We start from the raw sequence: 26,196 nt of genomic DNA, 5'->3' as shown, positions 1-26,196 counted from the left end.
ATTATGGGAGACATATGAAATGGTTCTGGTTTGGGAATGTCACTTAGGGGAACATCAACCGATTTCCAGGGTAAAAGCTAGGATGCAAAACTGAAATGAGATATGATGGATCACTGTAGCTAGACATTGTCTTGCCATGCAGCATGAGACTGGAGATAACTGCCATCTGTATTGGTCATCAGTTGATGACCAGGAATATGTTTCTGTTCCTGACTTTGGCCAGGCAAACTCACCCATATGTGGATGTATTTAGAAATTGCCCAAGTGCAAAAACCTGAAACTGATACAAGAAGCGGCAGAGAAAGCTGATGAAACCTTTTGGCCTTCTTAATCATTAAAAAGTCATACAGGTCTGTTTGACTTAGGAGAGAAGGATAACTTACTGATGGATTACTTTCCTTTGATTGGAGAGGTGTTGCTGGGCATGCTAACTGCTGCTCTAAAAGCATGCCCTAATTTGTGATGTTGCTCTGCGTAATGTTCTAAAGGAATAAATTACATGTAGTGGTCTCCATTTTTCAGAGGTTTCTCTCTGCAATACTTTCTGATAAAGTAGCTAAGGCAGTGGTGTCAAGTCTTTCCTACAGTATGCATAATCAAATAGGTAAGCAGAAAAGATAGTACATATATCACAGAACAAGACTAAAGGGAAAAAAACCTTGTAGATTCCAGGGATCAATATTTAATATTTTAGAATACTGCAGTGTTCCCCTGCAGTGCGTTTTCATGGTCGTCACGTCAGAGGTTCATGGCACAAGAGCAAAATATCAGCAGTGATGCCTAACTAGCTTTGTAGCTCAAACACAAATAGCTCTATGCTACATAAAAATAAGCTAGCACTCCAGACAAGTTACTACAGGGAGAATTTGAAGAGATCTGTTGCTGGGAGCAATCTAAGAGCAAATATTCAATGTTTTCTGCAGGAATTGTTGAGGCTTTTGTTCCAGATTTGGAGAGAGTCTATTTCCAGGTTTGGACCTGTAAGAATTGCTGTGCTGGCCAGGCCACGTGACTGTCCCCAGTGTAGTCATAAATAGGCTCTCAGGAGGCACATAAAAGCAGGGTAGGTACATCTGATTCTTTTAAAGTATTTTCCAGGTTTCTGACTACTCAGAAACTTGGTGAACTTTTGAACCAAATGTAGTTTCTATGTATTTAGTTATTTTGAATGTATTTCTGTCCGGAGGTAGCTGATTATGTTTGAAGAAATGCATATTTTTAGTACCTGCAGTAACTTCAGTGAGGAGCTGTGTGGCTCAACTACTTGCTGTCCGGTGAACTATCTCCTCCTGTTGTTTTTAACCTCATTCTTACTAGCTTTTTCGTATTTATGTCAACAATCAAATCATCCCTGTATGCTTTCTGTGTGCCAGACTTTACAGAACTGTTTCATTTTCTCCTGTAGTTGTTTCCTTTTCTGGACTGAAATTCAGAACCAATTTATATGCACGTTTGTCATGTATGTGAAAGATGCTCTGTAGCTTTGATCATGTTATTCCTTCCCTGAACCCTTTTCACCTTTCCAGCTAGAACTGGGAAAGGGTAAGAGAGGATATTTCAATCACCAGGCTGGGGAGTGGCATACATGAGCAGTTTGAACCCTAATCTGAGTTTTGGTTAAGAGCAGCACTGTGGAGTTAAGCCAGTTTTGGATGTGTTTGCTATAGGGTTGGGAGCCTTTTGTGTGACAGAAAGAGCAGACCTGATGTAGAGCTGACATGGTTTGCTGCTTAAAGGTGGGAGAAATGGGTTGCACGCAGGAGGGAGGTAAAATTCAGTGTATCCATCTTTATCAACCAGGATATTCAAGGATATTCGTCCTTGCAATTTCTGATCAGCAGAAGGTGCAAAGAGGTGATTCTGCTGCTGCAAATTCTGTGAGGAGATGGGAGAAGTAATTCAGGTGTTGGTGAAATTGTGTATCAGCTACTGCAGTGAAGGTGGGGAGCTGGATGTTTGAATTGTGGTGTGGTTTTTTAAAAATTATTGTTAGAGAGTGGTATAAAATACTGGTTTGCAAAACATTTTTAAATACAAGCCTCTTGCTTTACAGAGCTTTTGGGCTGAGCAGGTCAACGTGTTACGTCTGGAAATGAAATATGTAGCGCTTTGTACTGTGTCTCTCTTAAGGCGGTGAAAAAGGTTTCACCCGTTGCTCTGCAGGTGCCCAGTTGGCCAGGTCAGTGACCTGCTCTGGGGAGGTCCTCAGGTTGCCCTACCAGACAACATTTTACACTCGCAAGTGACTCGAAATAGTGGTGTTCTACAGCATGTTTGTATGCTTGAGCCCAACCCTGTAATGAGGAAGCTAGATGCAAGAGAGAACTAATTTGACTTAATTGGGAGCAGGGAAGGAATTAGAAAACTCGCTGTAGAAATAATACAACTCCTTTTAGACAGGGTGTGGTTTATGAAGATCAAGCCCTGAGCAGTTGGCAATGCTAAAGAAAAAGGCTCTAATAAAAAACCAAATTACAGCCAGGCACTGTGTTTGTTTTTATTTCTTGTAGCATTATGTTTCCAAAAGTGGTTAGATCATAATCTGTGAAGGTACTGAACTGAAAATGCAAATTTACGTGCACACAAGTAATACATCTCGACATATAGGTTAACAAGAGAATGGTACAAATTTCACACAGTGCTGGCTTGCTAATTGTGTTTGTTTATTTTCAGAAGCAACTTCATTTTCATTAAGAAATTGCAGATTCTGCAATAGTAGTCTTTCTGGTAGTTCGATAGCTCACACTGAATGTTTGCTCTGCTTCAACAGTAATGAAAGTGAGCCTTAAAAAAAGAGCTTGGGAAGAACTTGTGGAATTTAGGAGTGGATGCAAATGGCAAGCATCTACCATTTTGGTGCTGGATCTGGTTGATAGTGATTGAGGAATAGGTGTAAGGAGTCTGAATTCCAGAGAGATTTTTGCATATTTATTTTTGCTTTTGACCTAGAATAGGAAATGTACTGGCAAAAAGGCATAAAGTGTTTTTTATAGAAGATATGCAACTCAGACAAAAGAAGTTACCCAACATAAGCTTCCAATGAGCAACAATAGCACAAGCATTTTGGGTAACAACTGTAAAGCATTTAAGTCACAGCAATAAAGGTTTAAATAAGCTGGGGAAGAAAGCAGTAGAGAAAAGATTTGGAATATATTGTTACTGCTGTTCCTTACTGTCCCTATGCTTTCACTGCAGTGTTGAAGGAAGGAGATAATCCTAGGCTCTGTGTAGATATCATTCATACTGACACTGCTACACTTATTTGTCTTTGTTTGTGGCACTTAAAGGTGGGACTTACATGTATGTGTTCACATACAGTCCAAAACTGTGGGGATCTCATGCTGCTAAAGCTTTACTTGTGTACCACAGTACCTCTCATACTACCTTAAGAAGTATTCTTGGGGGAAGATTTAGGTGTCGAAGCAAAATAATGAAGTAAATGTTATAATGCTCCTTGCTTTTTCTATTGTTTTTGTTTACATACTTAAATCTGTAAGATTCTGCAACGTAGAGTCATAATGATTTGAGTAGTTTTTACAAGGTGTTGAGATTCTTTGGTAGCCACACAAGTGCATGGGGAAATGAAGGAGTTCAGCATGTGGCAAGTCCTTTCAACCATCTGAGTCTCAGGACTGAGGGAACATCTGTGCTGTGGTGCATAGGTGAAGGATTTTGCTTTATCCATGTTTTCAGTGGAGCCATAGCAGCTGAGAAGTGCTGTGTAAAAAAACTTTTGGTGATTGCCGGTGGGGTTCTCATGGGAGCAGCTCCCTGAAAGCAGGTGTCCAGTTTTCTGTCTGGGAGCTGCAGTGCTGTTGTGGTGGGCCAGCTTTGGGTTCCCCTTGCTGAGGGATCTGTGCACCTGGCTGCCCTATATAGTGCTGCCATGGCTGCGACCCTGCACACCCGGGCCTCCATTTGAGGGCGTTCTGTGGGCCCATCAGGTGAAAAAAGCCAAGAAATTCTGCTTTCAGGCAGAAACCAAACAGATTATGTGTAATGAAGAAAGTCCTCAAACCCTGCACTTAGCATTTTATGGTCTGGAATATTTCAGTAAACAATTTTGTTTCCAGAAGGAACACTCGTACGTGTAGCTACTGTGCATAACCCAAATACCATTTTATGGAATGAGTCTTAAAATTCCTGTCTGTACAGAGCTGAAAATTAATATTCACACTAATCTGCATTTTTTAAAATACTGCCTCAAAGACTGAGCGTACTGCATGTGTCTCAGTCTAATTTTCTCACCCAGCATGTTCCTGGGTATTTTCTTTGTATGAACAGATAAAACTATGGAAGTAAGACAAAATATGGCTGGTATCCATGAAGAGCTAACTCTGCCTAGGGCTTAATTACTTAGTGCTGCAGCTTTGGAAGTGGTTCATATGCCTGTCGTTACCTATCAAAAGGCATCAAAATGCTGGATGGAATATGGTCCCGTTAATATTTAATTGAGATATTTTTCGGTGATCTATCGTGATTTTGTAAGTATAGCTTAATTACATATTTATAGGTTGAACTCTGAGGCTACAGAAGGCCAACGGGAGGTTTGCCATTGCTTTCAATGAGTTTAGGTCTGTGGGCTAAGTACTACCTTCATTTCCATGTATACAGTCTCCTAAAAGTCAATAGGATTGTACACATGCAAATGAAAGTAGGGTTTGTTGCTGCAAAATTAATATTAATCATTTACTTGCCAAAAGCTGTGAGTTGGAAATATGGGTTTCTATAGGGGAAAAGGTCAACTCTGACACATGATTTTGCACTTCTGTTTCTTTCTCTGTCCAAGCCAAGCTCAGGTGGTACAGCATGCAACAAATTCTGTTAGCTACTTCTAAGAGCCATCAGGACTTCTGATGTTATTGTAAAAGGTTTTTTTTTTTTTTTAATTTGTTGACCATTTTTGAAAGTTAAAAGCAAATACTCTAAACTTGAGAGCATTGTGAAAACCAAGGAAAGTTAACAGAGAGGGGCCTTGTTAATTTAGGTGGTTGTGCTTTGCTTCCAGCTGTGGCTGAAGTTGTTGCGGTGCAAGGTCAACAGACCATCAACATGATGGTGCCGTTTCAGGGACACTTTGAACAAGCCCCTGCTAAACTCCCTTATTCTGTCTGTCAGGTTCAAGCTTCATTTGGGATTTTGCTTTTGCATCAGACAAAGCATTAGTTTTGACAAGATAACTGTGTTTTGCTTAGCATCTGTAAGCTTTATATTTCCTGTACCTTATAGAGAACTTTCTATCATTGTGGCATTGGTAAAGATGGTGTCTACAAATAGTGCCAGATTAAAAAGTTTGCATTCAGAGATTTTTTCAAGACACGCTGGGAAGAGTAAGCACTTTCATTATCCTTTTTCCCCCCATAAAACATATTATGCTTTTTCTAAAGTTTTGTCTTCCCTTCCTCAAATCAGTAGGCTGTAATTGTTACAATTATATGGTTTGACTATATAAAAGTGGCTAAACCAACAGTTTAACAAGACATTTCACATTTCTAAGATGTAAACATCTTTATAAGATTAAATTCTCAACTTTGAGTAAAAGTATTAGCTGATGAATAGTTCCTTATTATACATCTGTATAATGAATTTAGGATTTGTACAAGGACAAAAATCTTACATATCAGTGGGAACCTAATCACTAGTGACCATTTCAGAGTGATATTCACATTTGATGTCGCTCCTAGGCCTCAGCCACTGTAAATTCTTTGGACTTTGGTACACTGAAGAGCTGTGATTTCTCTAGTCACAAGTACTTGCTCAGATTAACTTTTTTTCCACCTTGCTGAATACTTGTTTGTGTGATTTGCTTTGTATTTACAGTGATGACTCAGTTGACTACTCTGTAGTTATGATGGATTCATTTTGCATGCTCTCGCTGCTGAAGATCAGGGAGCTACAAGGAGACACTCAGCTATACTTGAAAAAGATTTTGTTTGGGGCTGTGAAAAATATCTTCAATTTGGATGTATTTTTAGTAGCAAAATTAATAGATATTTAAAATTCCCTGAGCTACTTTTCTTCTTTGATCTGTCTGTCAGCTTGACATGAATAGAACTTACGCTTTTGTGCTGATGCCTACTGTCTTTTTTTTTTACTTTTTCTTTTTCTTTTTTTGTGCAAGGCAGGTTAAGCAAATGCATTAAGAGCCACAAAAGCTTTTGGGAGTCCCTTTGCATTTATGTGATTAAAAGAACATTGAGTTTAAATGTGGCGTTGCTGTTGGAAACTAGGATGTTTGAAAACAAGTCTTAGCTATTAAATCAATTTTCAGTACATAGATGCAAGAAGTTCATTTGTTTTTTTTTAATGTGTAGGAAAATATTGTGGATGCTGTTATTTTTGGAATGAAGTCCTAACTCTTTTTCGCTCCTCAGAAATAAATTTGCAATGGATGTGACTGCGATGAAATACTGCTATTTTTTCCCCTTGAAATAATTTAAAAACTTGCTGGCCAGTTATCTCTGTCTCTCTAGTGTGTTTCTGCCCCCAAAATTTCACTGCTTGCAAAAGTTGTGAGATCCTTCCAGCCCCAGGAGGCTGCTCCCCTCTCTGAAGATATGACTTCCTTTCATTAACACTAGGGCGTTTGCTGCTGCTTGTGTACAGAAGAACCTCATTTCCCTCCTTGGCTAAAATGTCTTAGGAGGCTAGATGACTCTTGTGCATCACTCCTGCAGTGAGATTGCAATAGGCAGTAATTGTCCTGGCAATTAGAGGGGCATACAGCCTGCTCCAGGGAATGGCGTCATGGGAAGCACCACACGTGCCTGGTGCCTTCCCCAGGGGAAAGCCTCTCAAGGAGTACATTGGAGTCTGATTCTGGACTGGCCAAGGATAGTTATTAAAGAGTTCTTGCAGCCCGCAGTAATTAATTTTGACAGGGGACTGGCAGGGCAATGATTCAGTAAACTCTGCTTATAAAAAGAGAATTGCCTGTACTGTGATTTGTTGCTGCACCTTTGCTTCTCATTAATCTCGGGATTTACTTTACCAGTCTATCAAAAGCTTCTCCTAGGATAAGAGACTCTGGTGCCAGTTTTCCCCTTACACAGTTTCCTTAGAGTGTTGCAGCATGATCAACAGGACAGGTTCTGCCTCCCCAGGCTGAAGAGGTTTTCTTGGTGTTTCAGGGAGTGTTGCAACTTTACACCTTCTCTTCTGAGTCTCCTTCTTAGCATGCTTGCTGGGGGGATGGAAGTCACTCCTTTTGGAGAAGTGGAAACTGTTGAACCAGTACTGAGGTTTACAGGTTAACTGTGGAAAACAGGTCCTTAGGGCTGGGCTAGGCTTGTGTAGAGATGCTGGAGCTAGATGGCAGATGAGGAAAAGCATCTGAGGTTATTCTTGTCCATCCTCTGGGTATTCTTCTAAGCAATGCAGTTCACCATTGGGGAAGTAGTCCTAGTGTAGATGGCTCCACATAAAATGAGAATGCTGTCAGGTGAAGGACAGAGAGGTGATCTCTGATATGTGTACTTGTTCCAAATTTCTGCTCTCATTTGGGCCACGCCAATCTGTCAGTGTTCAAGTCTCTGGCCCTTTGCTAGAAAAGTCGTGTAAGCTGCAATGCTGAGGAAGCACTTCTGGGGTGCTAGCCCATGCCCATGTAGCCTTTAAAATTGGGACTGTTCTTGTTTTGATAGGTTTTGTTAAGGCAAAGTCCTCATTTGAAAGAGTAGCGTGGCAAAGATCTGAAAAACAGGAATGACAGGGCCCTAAAGACAGTCCCTGCTTCTTGCAGCCTCTGAATTGCCAAGGATCAAGGTGGATCAAATGTGTCATGTGTGGCAGCATAAACTGAATAGTGTGGTTGGACAGCAGTGACATTTTTTTTTCCTTTTTCTTTATAGTTTGACTTTCAGAGGACCCCATCTCTTGGAGTCCCAGCTAACATGTTGAAAGACCCACCTGTGCCTTTTATGTTAACTGTATGAAATCCCTAGATGGCTGAAACTTGAAGCAACAGCTTGAGAAAGAAATGAGCAAATATTCACTTCATCTACCATAGGGAGTGCTGAACATGAATTCACGTTACATGTTATAAAATAAAGTGGAAATGGAATGGCTCATTATTGCACATCATTCGTTCTTAATAACTCCATATGAAATTAATAAACCTTAAAACCTGAGGCTTTAGAAGTAGTTCAAGGTAAGAGTCAAATTATAGGGAAGGGGAAATAGGAAGGGTAAAGCATTAAGGCTTCAATGCCTTATGTTTAGCAAATGATCTAAGCATCAGTTCGTAGTTTCAATGGACTCATCTCCTTAGCTGCATATTAAGCTTCAGCAATATTAGTTAATTATATTGAAAGAACTAGTAATTCTTTCTCTGATAGCATTGAGCAAGTTGAGGCAAGTGTGCTTTTGTGGGATTGATTTCTCCCGTCATCTCTGTGACCACTAGCTTTGGTGGAGGGGAATTGCTGATTTGCCAGGAATCACCAGCTTTTTACACAGAAACTCCTTAATGTTCTTCATTCTGCAGCTCCAAAGGTGGCCAAGGTTTTTGACATGAAACTGGGAGGACTGGCTGATTCCCCAGAAGGCTGTGCTGCCATTCAGCGGGATCTCAACCAGCTTGAGAATTGGGCAGAGAGGAACCTCATGAGGTTCAACAAGGACAAGTGCAGAGTCCTGTGTCTGGGAAGGAACAACCCCATGCACCAGTACAGGCTGGGGATTGACCTGCTGGAGAGCAGCTCTGCAGAGAGACCTGAGAGTTCTGGTTGACAATAAACTAAATATGAGCCAGCAATGTGCCCTCATGGCCAAGAAGCCCAATGGCATCCTGGGATGCATCAAGAAGAGTGTGGCCAGCAGGTCAAGGGAAGTTCTGCTCCCCCTCTACTCTGCCCTGGTGAGGCCTCATCTGGAGTCCTGTGTCCAGTTCTGGGCTCCCCAGTTCAAGAGAGGGAACTTCTGGAGAGAGTCTGGTGGAGGGCTACCAAGATGGTCAGGGGACTGGAGCATCTTTCTTATGAGGAAAGGCTGTGAGACCTGGACCTATTTAGCCTTGAGAAAAGAACACTGAGGGGGGACCTCATCAACACTTAAAAGTACCTAAAAGGTGTATATCAAGAGGATGAGACAACACTTCTTTCCTGTTGTCTCCAGTGACAGGACAAGGGGTAATGGAAAGGGGCTGGAACACGAAAAGTTCCACTTAAACACAAGTTAAAACTTCTCTACTGTGAGGGTGAGGGAGCCCTGGCACAGGCTGCCATGGGAGGTTGTGGAGTTTCCTTCAAAACCCCCCTGGGCACGTTCTTGTGTGACTTGAACTGTGTGGACCTGCTTTAGCAGGGGGAATTGGACTACATGATCTCTAGAGCTCCTTGCAACCCCTACTATACTCTATGTGTGTGTGTATGTGATTCTGTTTTCAACTGAGATAAAATGAGAGGGTCAGATAGACATAATCCTTGTGCAGAGCAAGCCTAAGTTCAGATTATTTAGGAGTAATTCAGACATGGAATGGAATATCTGGTGGCTCCAACTGTGTGGCAATTAGCTTCTTTTAGAGTGGCAGCAACAGAAAGCTTCCAGAAGTGCTTTGTTCTCCATTCTCTCTGCCCTCTCCAGAGTAGCAAGAGGGCCTCTTTCATGTGAGCATGAACTACAGAAAGACACATGCTCTCAAGAGACACAAAGGTGTTAGGGATATCCTCCAGATCCTATCCCAGAAGACCTCATGCTCCTACAAAGTAGGCAAGTGCCATGCAGTATCTTGTAATGGCTGGTCTCCCCAGTGTCAGAGGTACAGAGTTACCTCTTTACCGATCCCACTGTGGCATTGCATTGCTTGAGGTACATTTTCTGCTTCTCTACAGATCCATGATGGTAATTTAATTTTGGTTACCGTTATGTTTTTTTTTCTCTCAAGAAACTCCTGAAAAAGTAAATATATCATTTTGAAGTATTCAGAAGAGGTTAACCGCCCCTCCTCCCCCCTCGCTGCAGTGCATACTTTCTCTGAGTGTGTCAGGCCTCTGCATGAGAGGAATTTGCATGTAGCTGTAGGGTGTGCTATAGCTGTCAAGAAAAATGTGAAGGCTGGCGCGTGGCTATCCCGGAGTGCTCTAATGAGCGGCACCACATCCACTCAGACTTCTGTTTTTAAAGAGATTGTTCCAAGCATTCACTCTTAGTGAAAGGTCTGAATGCAAAGCAGTCAGATGAGGGAAAAAGGAGAATGCTGTTAAATATATACACTTGGAAATCCCTAAAGGAAACCTCATTTCAGTGAGCCTAAATACATTTCAAAGTCTCAGACTAAACAAAATATTTCAAGAAGGCAACTCTGAGAAATTAAACTTTGTTTTCTTATTTAGAAGTGCTGTGAGCTGTGAATAGGGGCACTGCCTTTGTTGGAGGTGGGTGAATCATCTATAGTGAAAGACTTAGCCATTGAACTTTAGTTCTTTTCTGCTTTTGATCTATTCACAAGCTTATCATGAGATTTATTTGTTGTTCAAAGTCTCCCTGCATTTCTACTCAATAATGTTCCCACATGAGTAGCTGTCAAATAGCTGCTATTGCTTGATGTCTGGACTCAGCATTGGACTGTCCTAGCTAGTTGCCTGGGTTACCTGTGTTACAGCTATCCTTTTCTTGTAGTGGAGCATTCCTGATACTACCCAACAGACTGTGATTTTTTAATAATTCAGTCAAATGTGAAATGCCAGCTATTTTTTTTTGTAACTATTGATGTCTCAGAGATTGAAAAATAAGCAACTATTCACAAGTTTACAAGCACCAGCTCTGAATGAGGAAGGAAAGCACAAACAGGAGTCACTGGTATCTCCGAATCATCATTTGCTTGCAATTTGAACAACTTTTACAGGGGGAAGGAAAACACCTTTGCTTCATGAATTCTTAGGATTAATTTCTAACAATGGTATTTTTGAAAGCCTTTCAGTTGTATATAAGTATCTTCTTACAGGATAATTACAACCATATGAGAGATTTAATCTCTATGTGAATAATTTGAGAGCTAAAATATCAAAGGTCCCCTTCTCTTCTAAAGAAAAAGGAATGAATCTTTGCATTTGAATTAAGAATGATCCAGCAGGATCCAGTAGAAAGAACGTAAACATATTTCCTTAAGAATATTTATTTGACACAGTATTTTTAAGTATTTACACACAGTAGTAGTTGCATTGTCTTCGTGGCAACTAATTTTAAATATATATATATGGAACATCTTTCATACGAGGAAAGGCTGCGGGAGCTGGGGCTGTTTAGTCTGGAGAAGAGGAGACTGAGGGGAGATCTTATTAACATTTACAAATATCTAAAGGGTGGGTGTCAGGAGGTTGGGACATCCCTCTTTTCTATAGTAGCTAGCAACAGGACAAGGGGTAATGGGATGAAGCTGGAACACTAAAAGTTCTACTTAAACATAAGAAAAAAATATTTCACTGTGAGCGTGAGGGAGCAGTGGAACAGGCTGCCCAGAGGGGTTGTGGAGTCTCCTTCCTTGGAGGTCTTCAAGACCCGCCTGGACATGTTCCTATGCAACCTGATCTAGGCGAACCTGCTTCTGCAGAGGGTTTGGACTAGATGATCTCTAAAGGTCTCTTCCAACCCCTACCATTCTGTGATTCTGTATATATATATATATATATATATATATATATATATATATATATATCTATATATATATCTATCTATGTGTGTGTGTATATATAAAGTTAATGTGCTACTACATGTCAGCTTGGGTTGTAACCCCATCCCATTAGCAGTTCCTGTAGTGGTGGCAATTCCTGTCTACGTGCTAGGGTGATAGTCACACAGTTAATCTCTCCTTATTACCCCTTGCGACAGGGAGTGCAGGGGAATCGGCTCTTGACATGGTTGTTGTTCTCAGGATTCAGCCTCACAACATCTTTACAAGGTACTTTTAGGGAACAGATAAAATCTCATGTTATACATCATGCTGAAAATTGCCAAGTGAACACAAGTATCGGTCTCTAAGCTACTCCATAAGAAAACTAAGTGAAGTGAAATGGCTTGAAAGGCCTTTTTATGGACAAGTCAGATTTTTAAGTACTGCCAACTCTGTGACATTAGCACCCAACACGCTGCACAAACTCTTTGCACAGGTCCCAGAAGGGAGATTCCCAAGTGCAACATGATGTGATGTGAAGGGTGATTTTCAAAGCCTTAGAAACCAGTCAGATGAGGAGAGTTGAGCTTATCAGACCTTTTTATTCTGCCTTTGAAAATTTCTAAGCACTCTTGAGTAACGTTTGGTTTTTTTTTTATTATTGCATGTCATAGCTGTCACTGTTTTTTTCTTTTTCTTTTTGGTAGTCCAGTTTGTAATGCAGGACAGTACCTGCATAAGAAGAGCAGACATTGTGCTTACTCTGGAGACCAGACTTGGAGTTTGTCAGGGCTTGATCTGTTCTTTATCTTTCCTGTCAATAGTAGGACTACTGATCTGACTCTTATCTGACAGTATTTTGTCTCTGACAGTGGTGAATTGCAGACATCTGGAGGACAGTGTAGGTGTGAAGCCATATGGTGGTGATACTCTCCTGGTATACTGCTTTAGTTGCCAACGACTTTTGATTCAGGGGCTCTGAAGGAAGAGATTTGCTATATTAGTGTTTAATAGCCCTTGGTAGGATTTTCTTTCATGATTCTATTTAGTAGTTTTGGAATCCACTTAGACAGTGTTTCTTGAGCATGACTGTGCTTTACTTATACTTTTAAATAATAAGATAAATTAAAATAATATCATACACTGTCTTGTGCTCTGGCACAGTCTTGATTGTTACATCAATGTCTTGGCTTAAAAATTATTTTTAGTCCTTCTTTTGGCACATTGATTGTTCATCTTATTTTGCTGATTTGGCTAACAGAGCGGCATTTTAGTAGAAGGCTCTTCAAGAACTACAGAATTTCTACAAGGAGGAAAACACCTTTCCTACTTTGAGAGCCTACCTACAGGTTGTAGAAAAGCCATGCTTCACCCCAAAGATGAGGTGGAACTGAAAGTAAAGGGAGATGACAGGATATTGCTGTAGCTTGTAGAGAACCTGCATGTCTGGGACTATAGGTACAGGTCCAAGATTTGAAATCCGGACATGAGGGCCTGCGTGCTTCCATTTGTGCTTGCATTCACCAGCCTACACGTATCAACAGTGTAATAAGAATCTATTTCCCTGCAGGTGAGGCTTAAAAAATTTGATTAATCTCAACAGCCTTTTCTTTGTTCATCTGTTCACGCTCCAATGCAGTTATCCTGTATGTTAAATACAGGGTACCAAAGTCAGTGCAGTTTACCCTACAGAGGCTATAGTGGGTATTTAAAGCATCTGGTCTAGAAAAACTATGTCTATATAGTTCGTATTTAACCTTGTGATCACTGTGCTTTGGTATTTGTAGACATGGGAGCACAGCTTGCCAAGTCTTGTAATGCAGCGAGCCGCCTCTTTGCGTTGGTGAGTGGGAGGGTGGGGGAATCGTGTATTGCTGACTAATGATCTGAAGATGGCAGCATTGGGTGAGCTATCTCATTTTCCTAACCAAGCAGAGCTCTCTTAAATGCAGACGTTGTAGTTGTTGCATCTGACAAATTTATCCAAAAGTAAGCTTTTCATTTGAAGGGCTTTTCTTTTTGCCATAACTTAATACCGCAAGTTAGTAATAGACACATGTTTTATTATCTGGTCATTTTGAATGCATTTTACTTGAGTTAGTTATACTGGAAATGCAAGTCTTATCAATGCTGAAGATATGCTCTCATCAGCAAGTGTTGGCTCATACATATGACTCCCTTTTATAATGATAATAACAATATTTTTCAACTTAAGTAAAAAAGGCTAGTTCTCTGTGTACTATCTGTGCATCAGCTGAGGTGTCCTTCTGTCCTATGAACACCCTACCACTGGCAGCAGAGATTGCCTTTTGCCCTTTTTTTCCCCATGAGTGCTCATCCTCAGGGGAATGGAGTGTTTCTCTTCCCTCCTTCCACTGACTCTATAGGTTGCCAAGTGAGCATTCTCCTGGGAGAAGCATGACATTGGATTGGTCCTCCTCGGTGTGAGAAAGCTCTGTAGTAAAGGTGTCCCATATATGGGGACAAAGTCATCACTGCTCTTAGACACTCTCTCCTTTTTAACTGCTGTTGGCTTTAAGAAAGAAAATTACTGCCATCACAGTGTGTTATGAGGAGGCCAGTCCTGCTGCATATCTGTCAGGGTGTTCATCTTCAGAATGTAAGAACCTGATGGTTTCTTTTGGGAGACTTGCAGGGGTGCAAATTCAAAGATGTTAGTAGGATTTATATGTAAGGTTAAGTAGGGCATTGGTGACAGTATGTACAGAACTAGAACTGTAAAATCCTGAGGATTTTTCTGGCAAAATATTTAGTCAGGGAAGCTAAGTTTGTACTCCTCTTGGTCATAGGTCTCTCAGCTTCACTCATCACTCCCACAGTGATGCTTTTGTCTTTTTCTGTACTTGTCTCTTTATCCCTGGGATGTATTTTTTTGGAAACCAATTTTTTTTGCCTTCTTGTAAGTGGTGACATCAGCTCATTGCATCCAATGAAAAATTTTATGCTGGCTTGGCTTATCTGAGTCAACAGCAAAGTCAGAGGTGGAACTTTGATTTGTTTGGTTTTTTTTGGTTGTTGTTGTTTGAGAACATTGTGCTTTCACCTCCTCTGTGCATATCTGTGCCTTTGACTACTATGATGGAATCTGACTCAAGACATTTGAAGTCACTGCAACCTTTTCTTCTTCCCAGCTGACTTAGCAGGTTTGGATCAGACACAGGGCTCATGTTTTTATTCTTTTTTATTATATAGTGCCATACTGCATGAATCACTAGCTCTACAGGAACTTTTATTGGAAGCAGAGAAATGAATCATTTCTCAATTTCTAAACATTTGTTGAACTTAAAAGAGCTGTTAATTTCTGCTCTTTTACATTTTGTGTGATACTCAGCCTGGAAGAGTGGGGGTTTAAAGTGGAAATGGACAAAAAAAAAATCATTGTGTTAGGATCCCTTCTCAAGTTATTCAGAAAAAGCTTAAGATTTAATATCAAATAATGAGTTGTTCCTTATGCGAAATTTGTATTTCTTGCAAAGTCATGTAGATCTGTTAGGCTCTGTGGAGTAATGCCCCTTTTCACAAATCCTGAAATTGTCACATAATGTAATAAACACACACACATGTTTATAGCTTTGTGTGTATATAGATGTACATGCATAACCAGCTGGCTAGATGAGGGGAGAGCAGTGGATGTCATCTACCTTGACTTCAGCAAGGCTTTTGACACTGTCTCCTATAACATCCTCATCAGAAAGCTCAGGCAGTGTGGCTTGGATGAGTGGACAGTGAGGTGGATTGAGAGCTGGCTGAATGACAGAGCCCAGAGAGTGGTGATCAATGGCACAGAATTGACTTGGAGGCCTGAGGCCAGTTGGAGTTCCACAGGGGTCGGTTCTGGGGCCAGTCTTGTTCAACATTTTCGTCAGTGACCTGGATGAGGGGACAGAGTGTACCCTCAGCAAGTTCGCTGATGACACCAAACTGGGAGGACTGGCTGATTCCCCAGAAGGCTGTGCTGCCATTCAGCAGGATCTCGATCAGCTTGAGAGTTGGGCAGAGAGGAACCTCATGAGGTTCAACAAGGACAAGTGCAGAGTCCTGCATCTGGGAAGGAACAACCCCACGCACCAGGACAGGCTGGGGGTTGACCTGCTGGAGAGCAGCTCTGAAGAGAGAGACCTGGGAGTCCTGATTGATAATAAACTGAACATGAGCCAGCAATGTGCCCTCGTGGCCAAGAAGGCCAATGGCATCCTGAGATGCATCAAGAAGAGTGTGGCCAGCAGGTCAAGGGAGGTTCTGCTCCCCCTCTACTCTGCCCTGGTGAGGCCTCATCTGGAGTCCTGTGTCCAGTTCTGGGCTCCTCAGCTCAAGAGGAACAGGGAAGTGCTGGAGAGAGTCCAGCGCAGGGCCACCAAGATGATCAGAGGACTGGAACATCTTTCATACAAGGAAAGGCTGTGGGAACTGGAGCTGTTTAGTCTTGAAAAGAGGAGACTGAGGAGGGATCTTATTAGTATTTACAAATATCTAAATGGTGGGTGTCAGGAGGTTGGGAAATCCCTTTTTTCAATGGTATCTAGGAACACGACAAGGGGTAATGGGATGAAGCTGGAACACAAAAAGTCCCATTTGAACATAAGAAAAAACTGTTTCACAGTGAGAGTGAGGGAGTCCTGGCACAGGATACCCAGGGAGGGTGTGGAGTCTCCTTCCTTGGAAGTCTTCAAGGCTTAACGGGACACATTCCTATGCGACCTGATCTAGGTGGACCTACTTCAGCAGGGTTGTTGGACTAATGGTCTCTAAAGGTCTCTTCCAACCCCTACAATTCTACGATTCTATGACTCTATGATTCTATGTGCAGTATTTTTGTATACATTAAAAGTCAACTTCCTAAAGCCTTTGTATGTAGAAATAGTTACTGGCTTAATCTCAACTGTTTGATCTAAGACCAAAAAGTGTGATAACAAAACCAAACTAAAACTCAGTACCAAAAGAACAGAAGTGACTGTTGTCTTTTAAGTTTAGTGGTCAATGGGCTATCTGTGCTTCTTACAGTCTTCCTAACATTTGCCTTGAGTGGATACAGCAAAATTAAATACAGTACTTGCTACGCTGATTTAGCCCATCTCTCTCACAGCTTCTCATCCTTGTTACAGCTCAGATGCTACCTGACTGAACATAGACCTAAAGAACAATTCTAATGAATTGGTCAAGTGAACTCGTTCAACTGACTGCAATTTTCTTTCTGTAATTTAAGAAACCAAGTGGCATATTAGTTCTTAATTTATGACAGAATAAAGTCTAGTGAAAACTATGGCTTCAGCTCAAGAAGACTCTTAAGCAAAATAAGTTCATTCTAACTCAAGGCAGCACTTAAATTCATGACAGACTTTAAAGTGGCATCAGCTTGAGCTTAAAGCTTAGTGCTCTGAACTAGATCTCAGAGATTTTCAGAGGTTCTTAGGCAGGCTGAACAGCTACCTTGCAGAATTTTATTTTGAAACACCTCAGTGTTTTCAGAAGGTTCAGAAAAATCTCAGCAGATTACTATCAGCATCTTTGATACCTGAATGATCTTGCTTGTCTGTTCCTAACCGGCTGTTCCTGTGAACTGCTTGGGTGCCTAAAAAAAAAAAAAAGCAGAATCTCACATCTTTGTGCAAACCTCCCTTACTGCAGAACATGACATTTAAACTACTTAGCAGGAATAACATATTTATCAGAATCTATATTAAAGTCATGAAATTCTGAAGAAGCGGGACAGTCAAGTGAATATGGTACCAATTGTCAGTGCTGAAGTGCCTGTTTGCAGCTGCACTGTATCTATCTGTATATCTGTATATTTTCCAGTGCTATTTTTTTACGATTGAGTTTGGCCTTTGCAAGCAAGAAGGACAACTACGTGCTTATGGGGCAGGACTTCTGTCTTCTATTGGAGAATTAAAGGTATGTATCACCTTTCTGTTATTGTTAGCAAAATAATAGTTGAATGTAAGTATTTTGACTTTCAAATAACAGTGAAAGTTCTCAAGATAAAAGGCTTACTTTTAAAAGGTGATATTGACCTGAAAGCTTTGTTTGAAATATCAGCTGGCACTTGAAGCATGAAATGGATTCGTAAGGGCCGAAGTACCAAAGCAACTTATTTCTGTTTGAATTTGCATTGCCTGTAGAAGGAGGCTCATGGGTTCTAATGAGTAAGGGTACTTTAGGTTCTGAAAGCTGTGTTTGGAAGAGAAGCATATATTTTTAATACATACAAGAAGTGTTTTGGAGCAGGCGCAATTCTATTGTAAGTAATCCAATGTTTTTCCGTGGGTTTGTTATTAATATTAAAAGAACAACATTTATTAATGTGCTATTCTAAGGTGCTATTAAACTGCTATTTTTTCATTAGTAGAAAGAAGATTGAAGAAAATTATCTTCTTCAGTGTTTTTTTCCATTTATTGCACGATAGTTGTTTTAAACCCAGTTCAGTAGACTAATGATATTTAAAATGAATGTGTGTAAACTCACATTAGACTTGAAGCACATGCCTTTGTGACAATATTTAGAGCCTTATTCTCAGAAAGGTGAAAGTTTTTAACATTGTGAAGTGTGAGCAGTTGTAGTGGATCATTTTGCCTCTTTTTATATATAGACAAAATAGGAAACAAACAAAAGATATTTTGTCACAAGTGTAGTATTTTAGGATGTAGTACCTCTCTCTTTTGGCAAGATGGGAGGGAAGGATAAGAAGAGGGAGGAGCACTACTTTCTGTGATTCAGCTGGACTCTGGTGGCCTTTCAAGTAACCATTTGGTTTTAGAAAGCACATGCAGAACAGTATTTACAAACTGTTTTGCAATTCATTTGTATTTAAACATAATCGAACCCTCCTGGGTTGACTTTCAGTGAACTATCTGGCAGTTTAATAGAAGTATCTTGGCCTCTTTTTTCTGTTTGTTTCACCTGTAACTAAGAATAGCCATGGTGAAGCTCATTAGTCAAATTGCCATTCTTTCATTAGTAGAAAGAAGATTAAAGAAAATTGCCTTCTCCAGTGTTTGTTTCCGTTTATTGCAAGATAGTTGTTTTAAATCCAATGCATACTTCAGCCACAGAAATGTTCTGTGTCAGCTTGGCAATATTTTATACCCACAATGTAAAAACGGTTAAATGCAAAGAGGTGAACATATCCCACTTGTTTTCCTCTGTCTCGACAACATCCGGTGTAGAGCCTCAAATTCTGTGCAGGATTCTGCAGGGAATCAGGCTCTTTTTTTTTTAGACTAACAGTTACAGTCATTAGGTGATGACCCTGAAAATACAGATTGCATCATTTACAAAATTTAAGAGCATAAAAGCGAGGAAATGAGTACTCAAGAACATAATAAATCTTCTAACATCAATATCATAAACACATTATTCTTGTCAAGTGTGCATAGTTTGTTACCATGCATTTGTGATCCCAAATCTGTGTTCTTCATTCCACAGTAATCTCAGAGTATAAATGCAAAGAATAATCCCCTTGAAATGCAATAGTAAAAATTAAATAATGTGCACATTAATGGACTATATTGATCTGCTTCAAAGGTAGGGCTATATATCATAATAATTTTGCCATAAATCAATAATATTATATACTTTTCTATTACACTACATATAAATTTCATAGATAGGAAGCCAGAAGGGACTATTAGATCATCTGGTTTGACCTCTTGTGTATCATAAGCTATTAAATGTCACCAGATCTTGCATATTACCGAGCACAGGGACTTAAGTTAGACATTTCAGTTATTGAGAGACTAGGCACTTGTGTGCTGCAGGCGCAGAACAGCACCATGCCACAAATAGTTGTAGTGTCCATTAAGGAACTAATAAGGTGAAAAATGTCCAGAAAGTCTTTGTGGGAGTGTCCTCCAGGGTTGAAAAGAAGGTAAAAGGTAAGGAAAAAAATGCAAAGTCTACTAAGTTTTCTGCTAATCTGACCATGGGAGAAGCTCTTTCTGGACCAGAAACCAGGCAGTGAGCATGCTTCTTGCCAACAACATACATACATCGAGCAGGTTCTTAGGAAGGAGAATGTCTGGGCATCCATGACATGGATGCCTTTAATCAAGCTGTTGCCAGTCTCTGATGTTTCCTGGAAAAACTGCCTCCCTTGCTTCCATCCTTATCTCCTAGCAGCTGCTGGGAAGGAAGATTTCTTCCTTGACTGGAAGGTATCTGAATGGTAATGCTAATATAATATGCTGTAGTTGAGATCCTGGTGATAACAATATTCTGATTGTAACTGAAATCCTAATGGATGGCAGCAATTGCTCTGAAAACGATGACAACAATAGGGGCTGTTTCTGTGGTGAATGGGGATGAATAGGAGACTCAGATTACATGGCCATGAAGCCTCGCCCTCATGTGCACAACACCCATGCTTCTCAGAAGGGTCAGAGTGGAGACATCCTTTCAGAAATAAATACTTCCATTCTTAAGACGACAGCAATTGTGGGCCCATGGTCCCTTCTATGAAAAAGTTCAAGTACTTATTTATTCCTATCACTGTCAAGGTAGATCCTGTTTCAGTGCTTAATTTTGCTACCTTGATTTCAGAGGTGTTTGATGTTAATTTGCTTTTGTCACCAAGAAGAAAAGTGTTTCTCCAGCTGCCCTCCCTATCAACAGTATTCACAGGAAACAAGATGGTGAACAACTTTATGTATAATTTCTAGAAATTTCTAGAAATAAATGAGGTGCACTATTTGCAGGGTGAAAGTAGCCAACAGTATTTGGGTCTTTCAGAGGACTGAAAGGTGTGTTCAGTCATTCCTGTTTCTATATTGCACTGCTCCACTCTGTAAATCTGACCAACAGCTTTAGCAACAAAGAATTTTATAATTTTAGCTAGAGAAATGTGGGCACCTGCCTAGCAATATAGGATTCCCTTCACTCGGTATTAGGATTTTCCCCACTCATTGTTTAGACTTTAAAATTGGAGTGCTGGAAAATGCAGCTCCTGATGTGCACACTGTGGAAGCATCAAGCAAATAAAAGAATACTAAAAGCACAACAAATTAAGGAGAAGGAGCAGATTAAAAATGAAGCCTGGGGGGAAACGAATAATACAGTAAGTAGTTACAAAATGTTCTCCCTAATATAGTCAGGTTAACTCTAGCTAACACTATTACACAGTATATATTTTGGGCTTAGAGGTAGGGCAGAAATAATGTACATTTCAATTATTAAAACTATTTCTAAAAGGCAGTCCAAATGTCTTTGGAAACTTGAATCCATTTACTTTGTATGATACTCTGTTGAACTCGTTCATTAGGGAGTTGCCTATCAACTTCAGTTGGCTGTAGATCAAGTCATTTATCCCTGTTATATGCTTCTGTGTTTAACAGAGAGGTAGACTTCAAATCTTACTGTATAGATTTTTCAATTCAAATGCAATATCCAGTCATATTTAGTTTTAATGATAATTTATGTTAAGAAGAACCAGCGTTAGCCTTTATAACCAAAAAGATGAAAAGTTTTGGCTCTGTTTTCTGAAGAGGATGAAGATGATGGAAAAAAACAACTCCTGGACCCCCAATGCTCATCTTAGTACTCTTTTAAAATACAGAATCTTTTCCTTAATCATCTAAATGATATATAAAATTACACTGGTGAAATAAAAAAAGAATCTGGTAAAATCAGGACACTGTCAGATTTGCAACCTGTGTTGTAGATAAGCAGAATAGCATTTAAGAGCATGTTTTCCAAGACTCTGTGTTCCCCCTCGGAATAACAAAGTGATAAAATCAGTACTGGCACACAGACAGCTCCACACCCGTGTTCTTATTCTGCCCTCCCATACTCTTCAGACAGTGCAGTATTTATAACATATCTCAAGTTTTTCCCTTGCTAGCTGGAGATTTTACTTTTTGCGTTTTGGTTTGTGGTTTTTTCTTTTTCTAAACTGAAAAGCTTCAAGTTGTATTATTACACTCCATTTTTATACTCAAAGGCGAAATGACAAGACCAAACTCCTTTTTCTTGTGTCAGTGATAGTGGTCACTTAGGACATGATTCATAGTTGCCCAGTGTAAATGGCTGGTGCCATCTGAGGTGCCTCAGTATATTTGTCCAGTTCTCCAGCTGCCATTCCAGAAACGTGTAAGTCTTCTTTAGGTCCTGTGCTATATCTTCCAACCCTGTACAGATGCATCAGACATCCTAAGCCCTAGGCACCTGTGCTTAGGCACCTAAATCACTCTTTCTACTCTAGTAGGGAGTAGAGGCATTTCTTCAATGTTATGCTTATTTCCAGTATGGGTAGTTGTCTAATTTTCAAGCTGTCCAGTTGTGTGATACTGCTGCTTTTCCTGGGAATCACTGATAATTTCTTTGGAAGTTTCACTCCAAACTCTTGTTGCTTGAACTAAAGGAAAATCACCAATAGCTGTGTTAGCATAAGCAGTATAATTTGTATAAATGGGCTGTTAGAAACAGTTATCACAAATCTACAAAGAAGGTAAGATGCTCGATTTGACAAAAAGCTATTATCTATATGATTGTTAGCCTTGACATCTCATTGGAGGTGGATAACTGAAGAGGTTTCTGATGCAGAAATCCATGTTGGATACATTACTCCTTTGAGTTCACAGAAGAACTGAATGTCCAACCAAAACATCAGTGAATAACATTCATAAAAAATATACAGGCCTGAGTTTGAAAGATTTTGTGCTCAAACAGATGAAGTTTTTCATTGAGATTCTGTACTTACATAGTTCTTGAGAGGGCTAAGGACCAACATTTTAGAGCACTGTAATGGTTTTGAAAAAAACATTAGTTTTGAGTCGGTGTCCTGTACCACCCTAGTTCACACTAGACAGTTTATGGTCTGTCTGAAGGTTTGTCTGCTGGCTCACTTCCGTTGCTTAACTCCAGCATTGTTATTGTCAGCATATCGACTCAATATAGGTGGCAAGCTACAGAATTTGAAAACATTGTCTAGACCTGCAAGGGTGTTTCCCATTGCTGTGGTAGCCACGACAATACCTACTTGATCCAAGAGCCAAAAGACTGTGTCCTAGAAGGAAAATAGGTGTCTTGGGTGGGAATTCATCAGAATATAGACACTGCATTCCCAAACTGCAGTCCTGAGAATAACTGATCAGTTGTCACCTGACTTTGAAAGCATGTCTGAATTCTTTACCCTCTGTTTCCTGTCTGTGTCTTTCCTGGTGTCTGCATATACCAGTCTCTGCAGAGTTGCTTTGCAAAGCAGCAGCTCTGCTCATGTGTAAACTAAACTGGGATCCAGGAAGTAGAAGGCATTTCATATAGCTAACCTGAAGAGAATCATCAGAAAGGCTTTCTCAGATGATACCCACTGTGATAAAGAATTAGCTTTTACTTCTCTTTATATTCCCTTTCTTTTAGAAAATTAGGGCTCCATGACTAAAGCAGTTTTGCATGATGTAGAAGCCACAGGCTGAATCTGTTCTTGCCTCTGATGTCTTCAGTCTCAAGGAGTAAGGCTGGCCCAGCAGAGGCCATTAGTGAGTGGAGAAGAGGACAACATTGTTATCCCTTCTGCTGAAACCATCACAGTACAGGATGCATGAGGCAGGAGTGGTGACCTACTGATTTAGTTACTAGGAAAACGTAGCCCGTATCACTCTCTTGATTATTTGTACAGGGCTTAACTCACAGAGTTTTAAAACTTTGTGTTTTAGACATTTGAGGCATCACATCTCACCTGGAAGTGCAAAGACACCTTAAGAGGTGATGATTCTATACAGAGGAGATGTTTTGATCTATAGATATGAGGCGTTTTTATCTATAGTTAACCTCCCAGGAAGCCTGTTCTAATTCCCATTTAAGAAAACCAAATTCATTTTGATAGAAGGAGGCAAATGGCAAAATTTCAGGCACTCAACCACATCATGGCTCTGCAAGGAGAAAGTGACAACAGGGGTACAGACAGGGGCCAAATAAGGTGAACCTGTTCTGCAATCCATTTAGAAGAGGATGCTGGTTAAGACAGATCATTTTTTTAACTTTTGTTTTCAAACCTGTTTAACTGATGCAAACAGCAAACCTTTCGAGAGGAAAAGATACATGTACTAAAGAAAGTTAATTCCCTGACATTTTAAGATTCCATGCATTAATTTTTCATGTATTTATTTTTGGAGAGAGAGGAGGTGGGAGGAAGAGGTTCTTGTTCCAGTTTTATGTCCTGTTATTTGGAGACTGCAGGTTGAGAGCTAGTGTGATATTTTCAGAGCCTTTCACGGCAGTTTGGGAATGAGCATAAGCAAGAACTTTGATAAAGGGTGTCATGAATACCTAATACCTTCTCCTGATATAAAGAATGCCCATGTAGAAAGAAGAGGCAACTTTGGACCTCAGGGATCTGCTCACGTCCCATCATTTCTCTATACTTTTATTGCACATCATTGGTATGGATAGATATTATGGGACTAAAGAAGATTGAAAGTTGACCTAAATATGTTCTCCTTCCTTACCTTGTAACTTGTACAGAGCACTGAGAATGAAAATACATGTGCTCTAAAGGTTAAAGTAGATTCAAAAGCTAACAAAAATATTCATGTGTAAAGGTGAACTAGAAAAAGATTGTGTTGGAAACTGTCTCAGTACCTGATTTTCAATTTTGAAATACTCTGTGTCCTTTCTAGTGGCTTGTGCCAGTCACATAAAGAGAAAGGCTAAATGGAAATCTCTCGGTAGCTGCATTTGATGCTTCATATGCCTGATATCTGCTGTGTACTTACTGATGCCTGTTTAGTTATTTTTTTCCTTACAGTATTATATGGAGCATTATTGCTCAGGTGCATGTGTCAGTGGGGTAATGCATTTCATCAGCATGCAATAAATGGGCATGATTTAATGGGCTTTCAGATACGTAGTTTCACTCTACACTTGCTGTCAGGAAAATAGTGTATGATTTTGGCCTGAAAATGTAAAGCATGCATTATATGAATGGTTCAGTCAGACTCAGTTCACCTACCAAGATGATGGTCAGTTCTGGTGGTTAAGTGAGGTTTTGGGGACATACATATATTTGTAGTTGTATGGATAATTTTCAAGAATGGTTATTTGATTACTTTCCTGTTTTCAGATGAAGATTTAGGTCTGTATGCCTACACGACAGGTGCATTTCTTATTGCCTCTTTATTATTTTAATAATTTTTTTTTTGGGAAAAAATGTACACTCATAAAAAGCTTTTTGAAGTAACAAATGATTTCTTCTATTCAAACTGAAAAACCACTGTATGTAAAACAGGAGAGGCTATCAAGTAGTGGGAAACGTACAGCACAGTGATATAAAAGCTGTATGTATGAACAGTTGTACAGGTACACAGCAGTATCAAAATATGGTTTTGAAGATCCTGTGGTGTATTTTGCAGCATGCTCTCTCTGACAAGGCCAATGTGAAAACATTTGATCCAAAGACGACCTGTTTGCAAGAATGCCTTATCACTACTTTCCAGGAAGCTTACTTTGTTTCAGAAAGTTTTGAAGAAGCCAAAGAAAAAATGAGGTAAGTTATTTCCCTTGACTCAGAAATCTAATTTTCTCTTCACCTCAAAAAGAGGTGCTAATTTTCTTTTTTTTCTTTCAGGGACTTTGCCAAATCAATCAATCGTCCCTTCTCTGTGTATTTTAATCCATATACACAAAGCATTGAGATTCTGAAGGACACCAGGAGTATAGAAAATGTTGTCCAGGACCTGCGCAGCGATCTAAACACTGTATGTGATGCCTTAAGCAAAATGAACAGATATTTGGGGATTTGATGAGTGTGACACTGTGATTTGCTGTCAGTTGCTTTTTCTGTAGCCAGTCGAGTAACATCACATGGTGTGGCCAACTTCTCAAACCCATCAGTTTTCTCTTAAACAGCTTGGCCTGTGGCTTGCATCATTGTGTAGCTCTGTCTAATTGTAATGTGCAGATAAACCAAGGCAATGCTAATGTGTAAACACAATGTGGAATGTGGCAGAATATAATAATCACTCTTTCAACACAGTGTTGTCCACAAGTACGCCATCAAAAACTTCCCTGGTGATGGTTTTGTTTCTGTAAGATAGTTCACTTCAATGTATAAGAAATGATGTTGCTGATTTCTGAGTTTTTTTCTTTATAATCCATTCCATTATGCATAAGAATATATAAAAGAATTATTTGCAACATTTTCCTTTTCTTCATAAGAGAATCTGTGCTTCTTTCTGTAGTGGTGAAGACAACGTTTTGCCCATATACCTGTAACAGAACTGTCTTTTGTGACCGAACAGTACAGTTTATATACCAGTGCTGAGATCGGGAAGGCTATGTATCAGTACTGAAAGGTCTGTGGAGATTACAGATTATGAGAACTCACAACTGAGAAATGTTCAATGTCGGTAGAGTAATCGCCATACAATAAAAAACCCACCTCTGACAGTTCACATAGAAAGATAGTTCTAGTTCATACACGTGTTACCAGTGACAGTCCTGAGCGTACTGCCTCTGCGAAGGCTCTCTGGGAATAAGAGGGGAACTGCTTGTGTTAATTCTGGATTGTTAGATGTGAATATAAAGCCCTTCTACATCGTTGTGTGCCTTCTGCATTCCCTCGTCTTTTTAACATAGT

The 26,196-nt window shown here is 39.9% G+C and overlaps 1 protein-coding gene across 1 annotated transcript in view; it reads left to right on the top strand.

Annotated features, from left to right (window-relative positions):
• The window catches only part of TPH2 (tryptophan hydroxylase 2), a 53,278-nt gene extending 27,918 nt beyond the window's left edge, over positions 1-25,360 (top strand). Inside the window, exons 9-11 of the mRNA XM_061997613.1 lie at positions 17,426-17,521; positions 24,971-25,104; positions 25,186-25,360. Coding sequence (XP_061853597.1) covers positions 17,426-17,521; positions 24,971-25,104; positions 25,186-25,360 — 405 coding nt within the window. The remainder of the gene's footprint in view (positions 1-17,425; positions 17,522-24,970; positions 25,105-25,185) is intronic.
• Positions 25,361-26,196: the final 836 nt, after the last annotated feature.

Source organism: Colius striatus, chromosome 1 (genome assembly GCF_028858725.1).
Source record: "Colius striatus isolate bColStr4 chromosome 1, bColStr4.1.hap1, whole genome shotgun sequence".
Lineage (NCBI taxonomy): Eukaryota > Metazoa > Chordata > Aves > Coliiformes > Coliidae > Colius > Colius striatus.
This window is presented reverse-complemented; position numbering and strand designations above follow the sequence as displayed.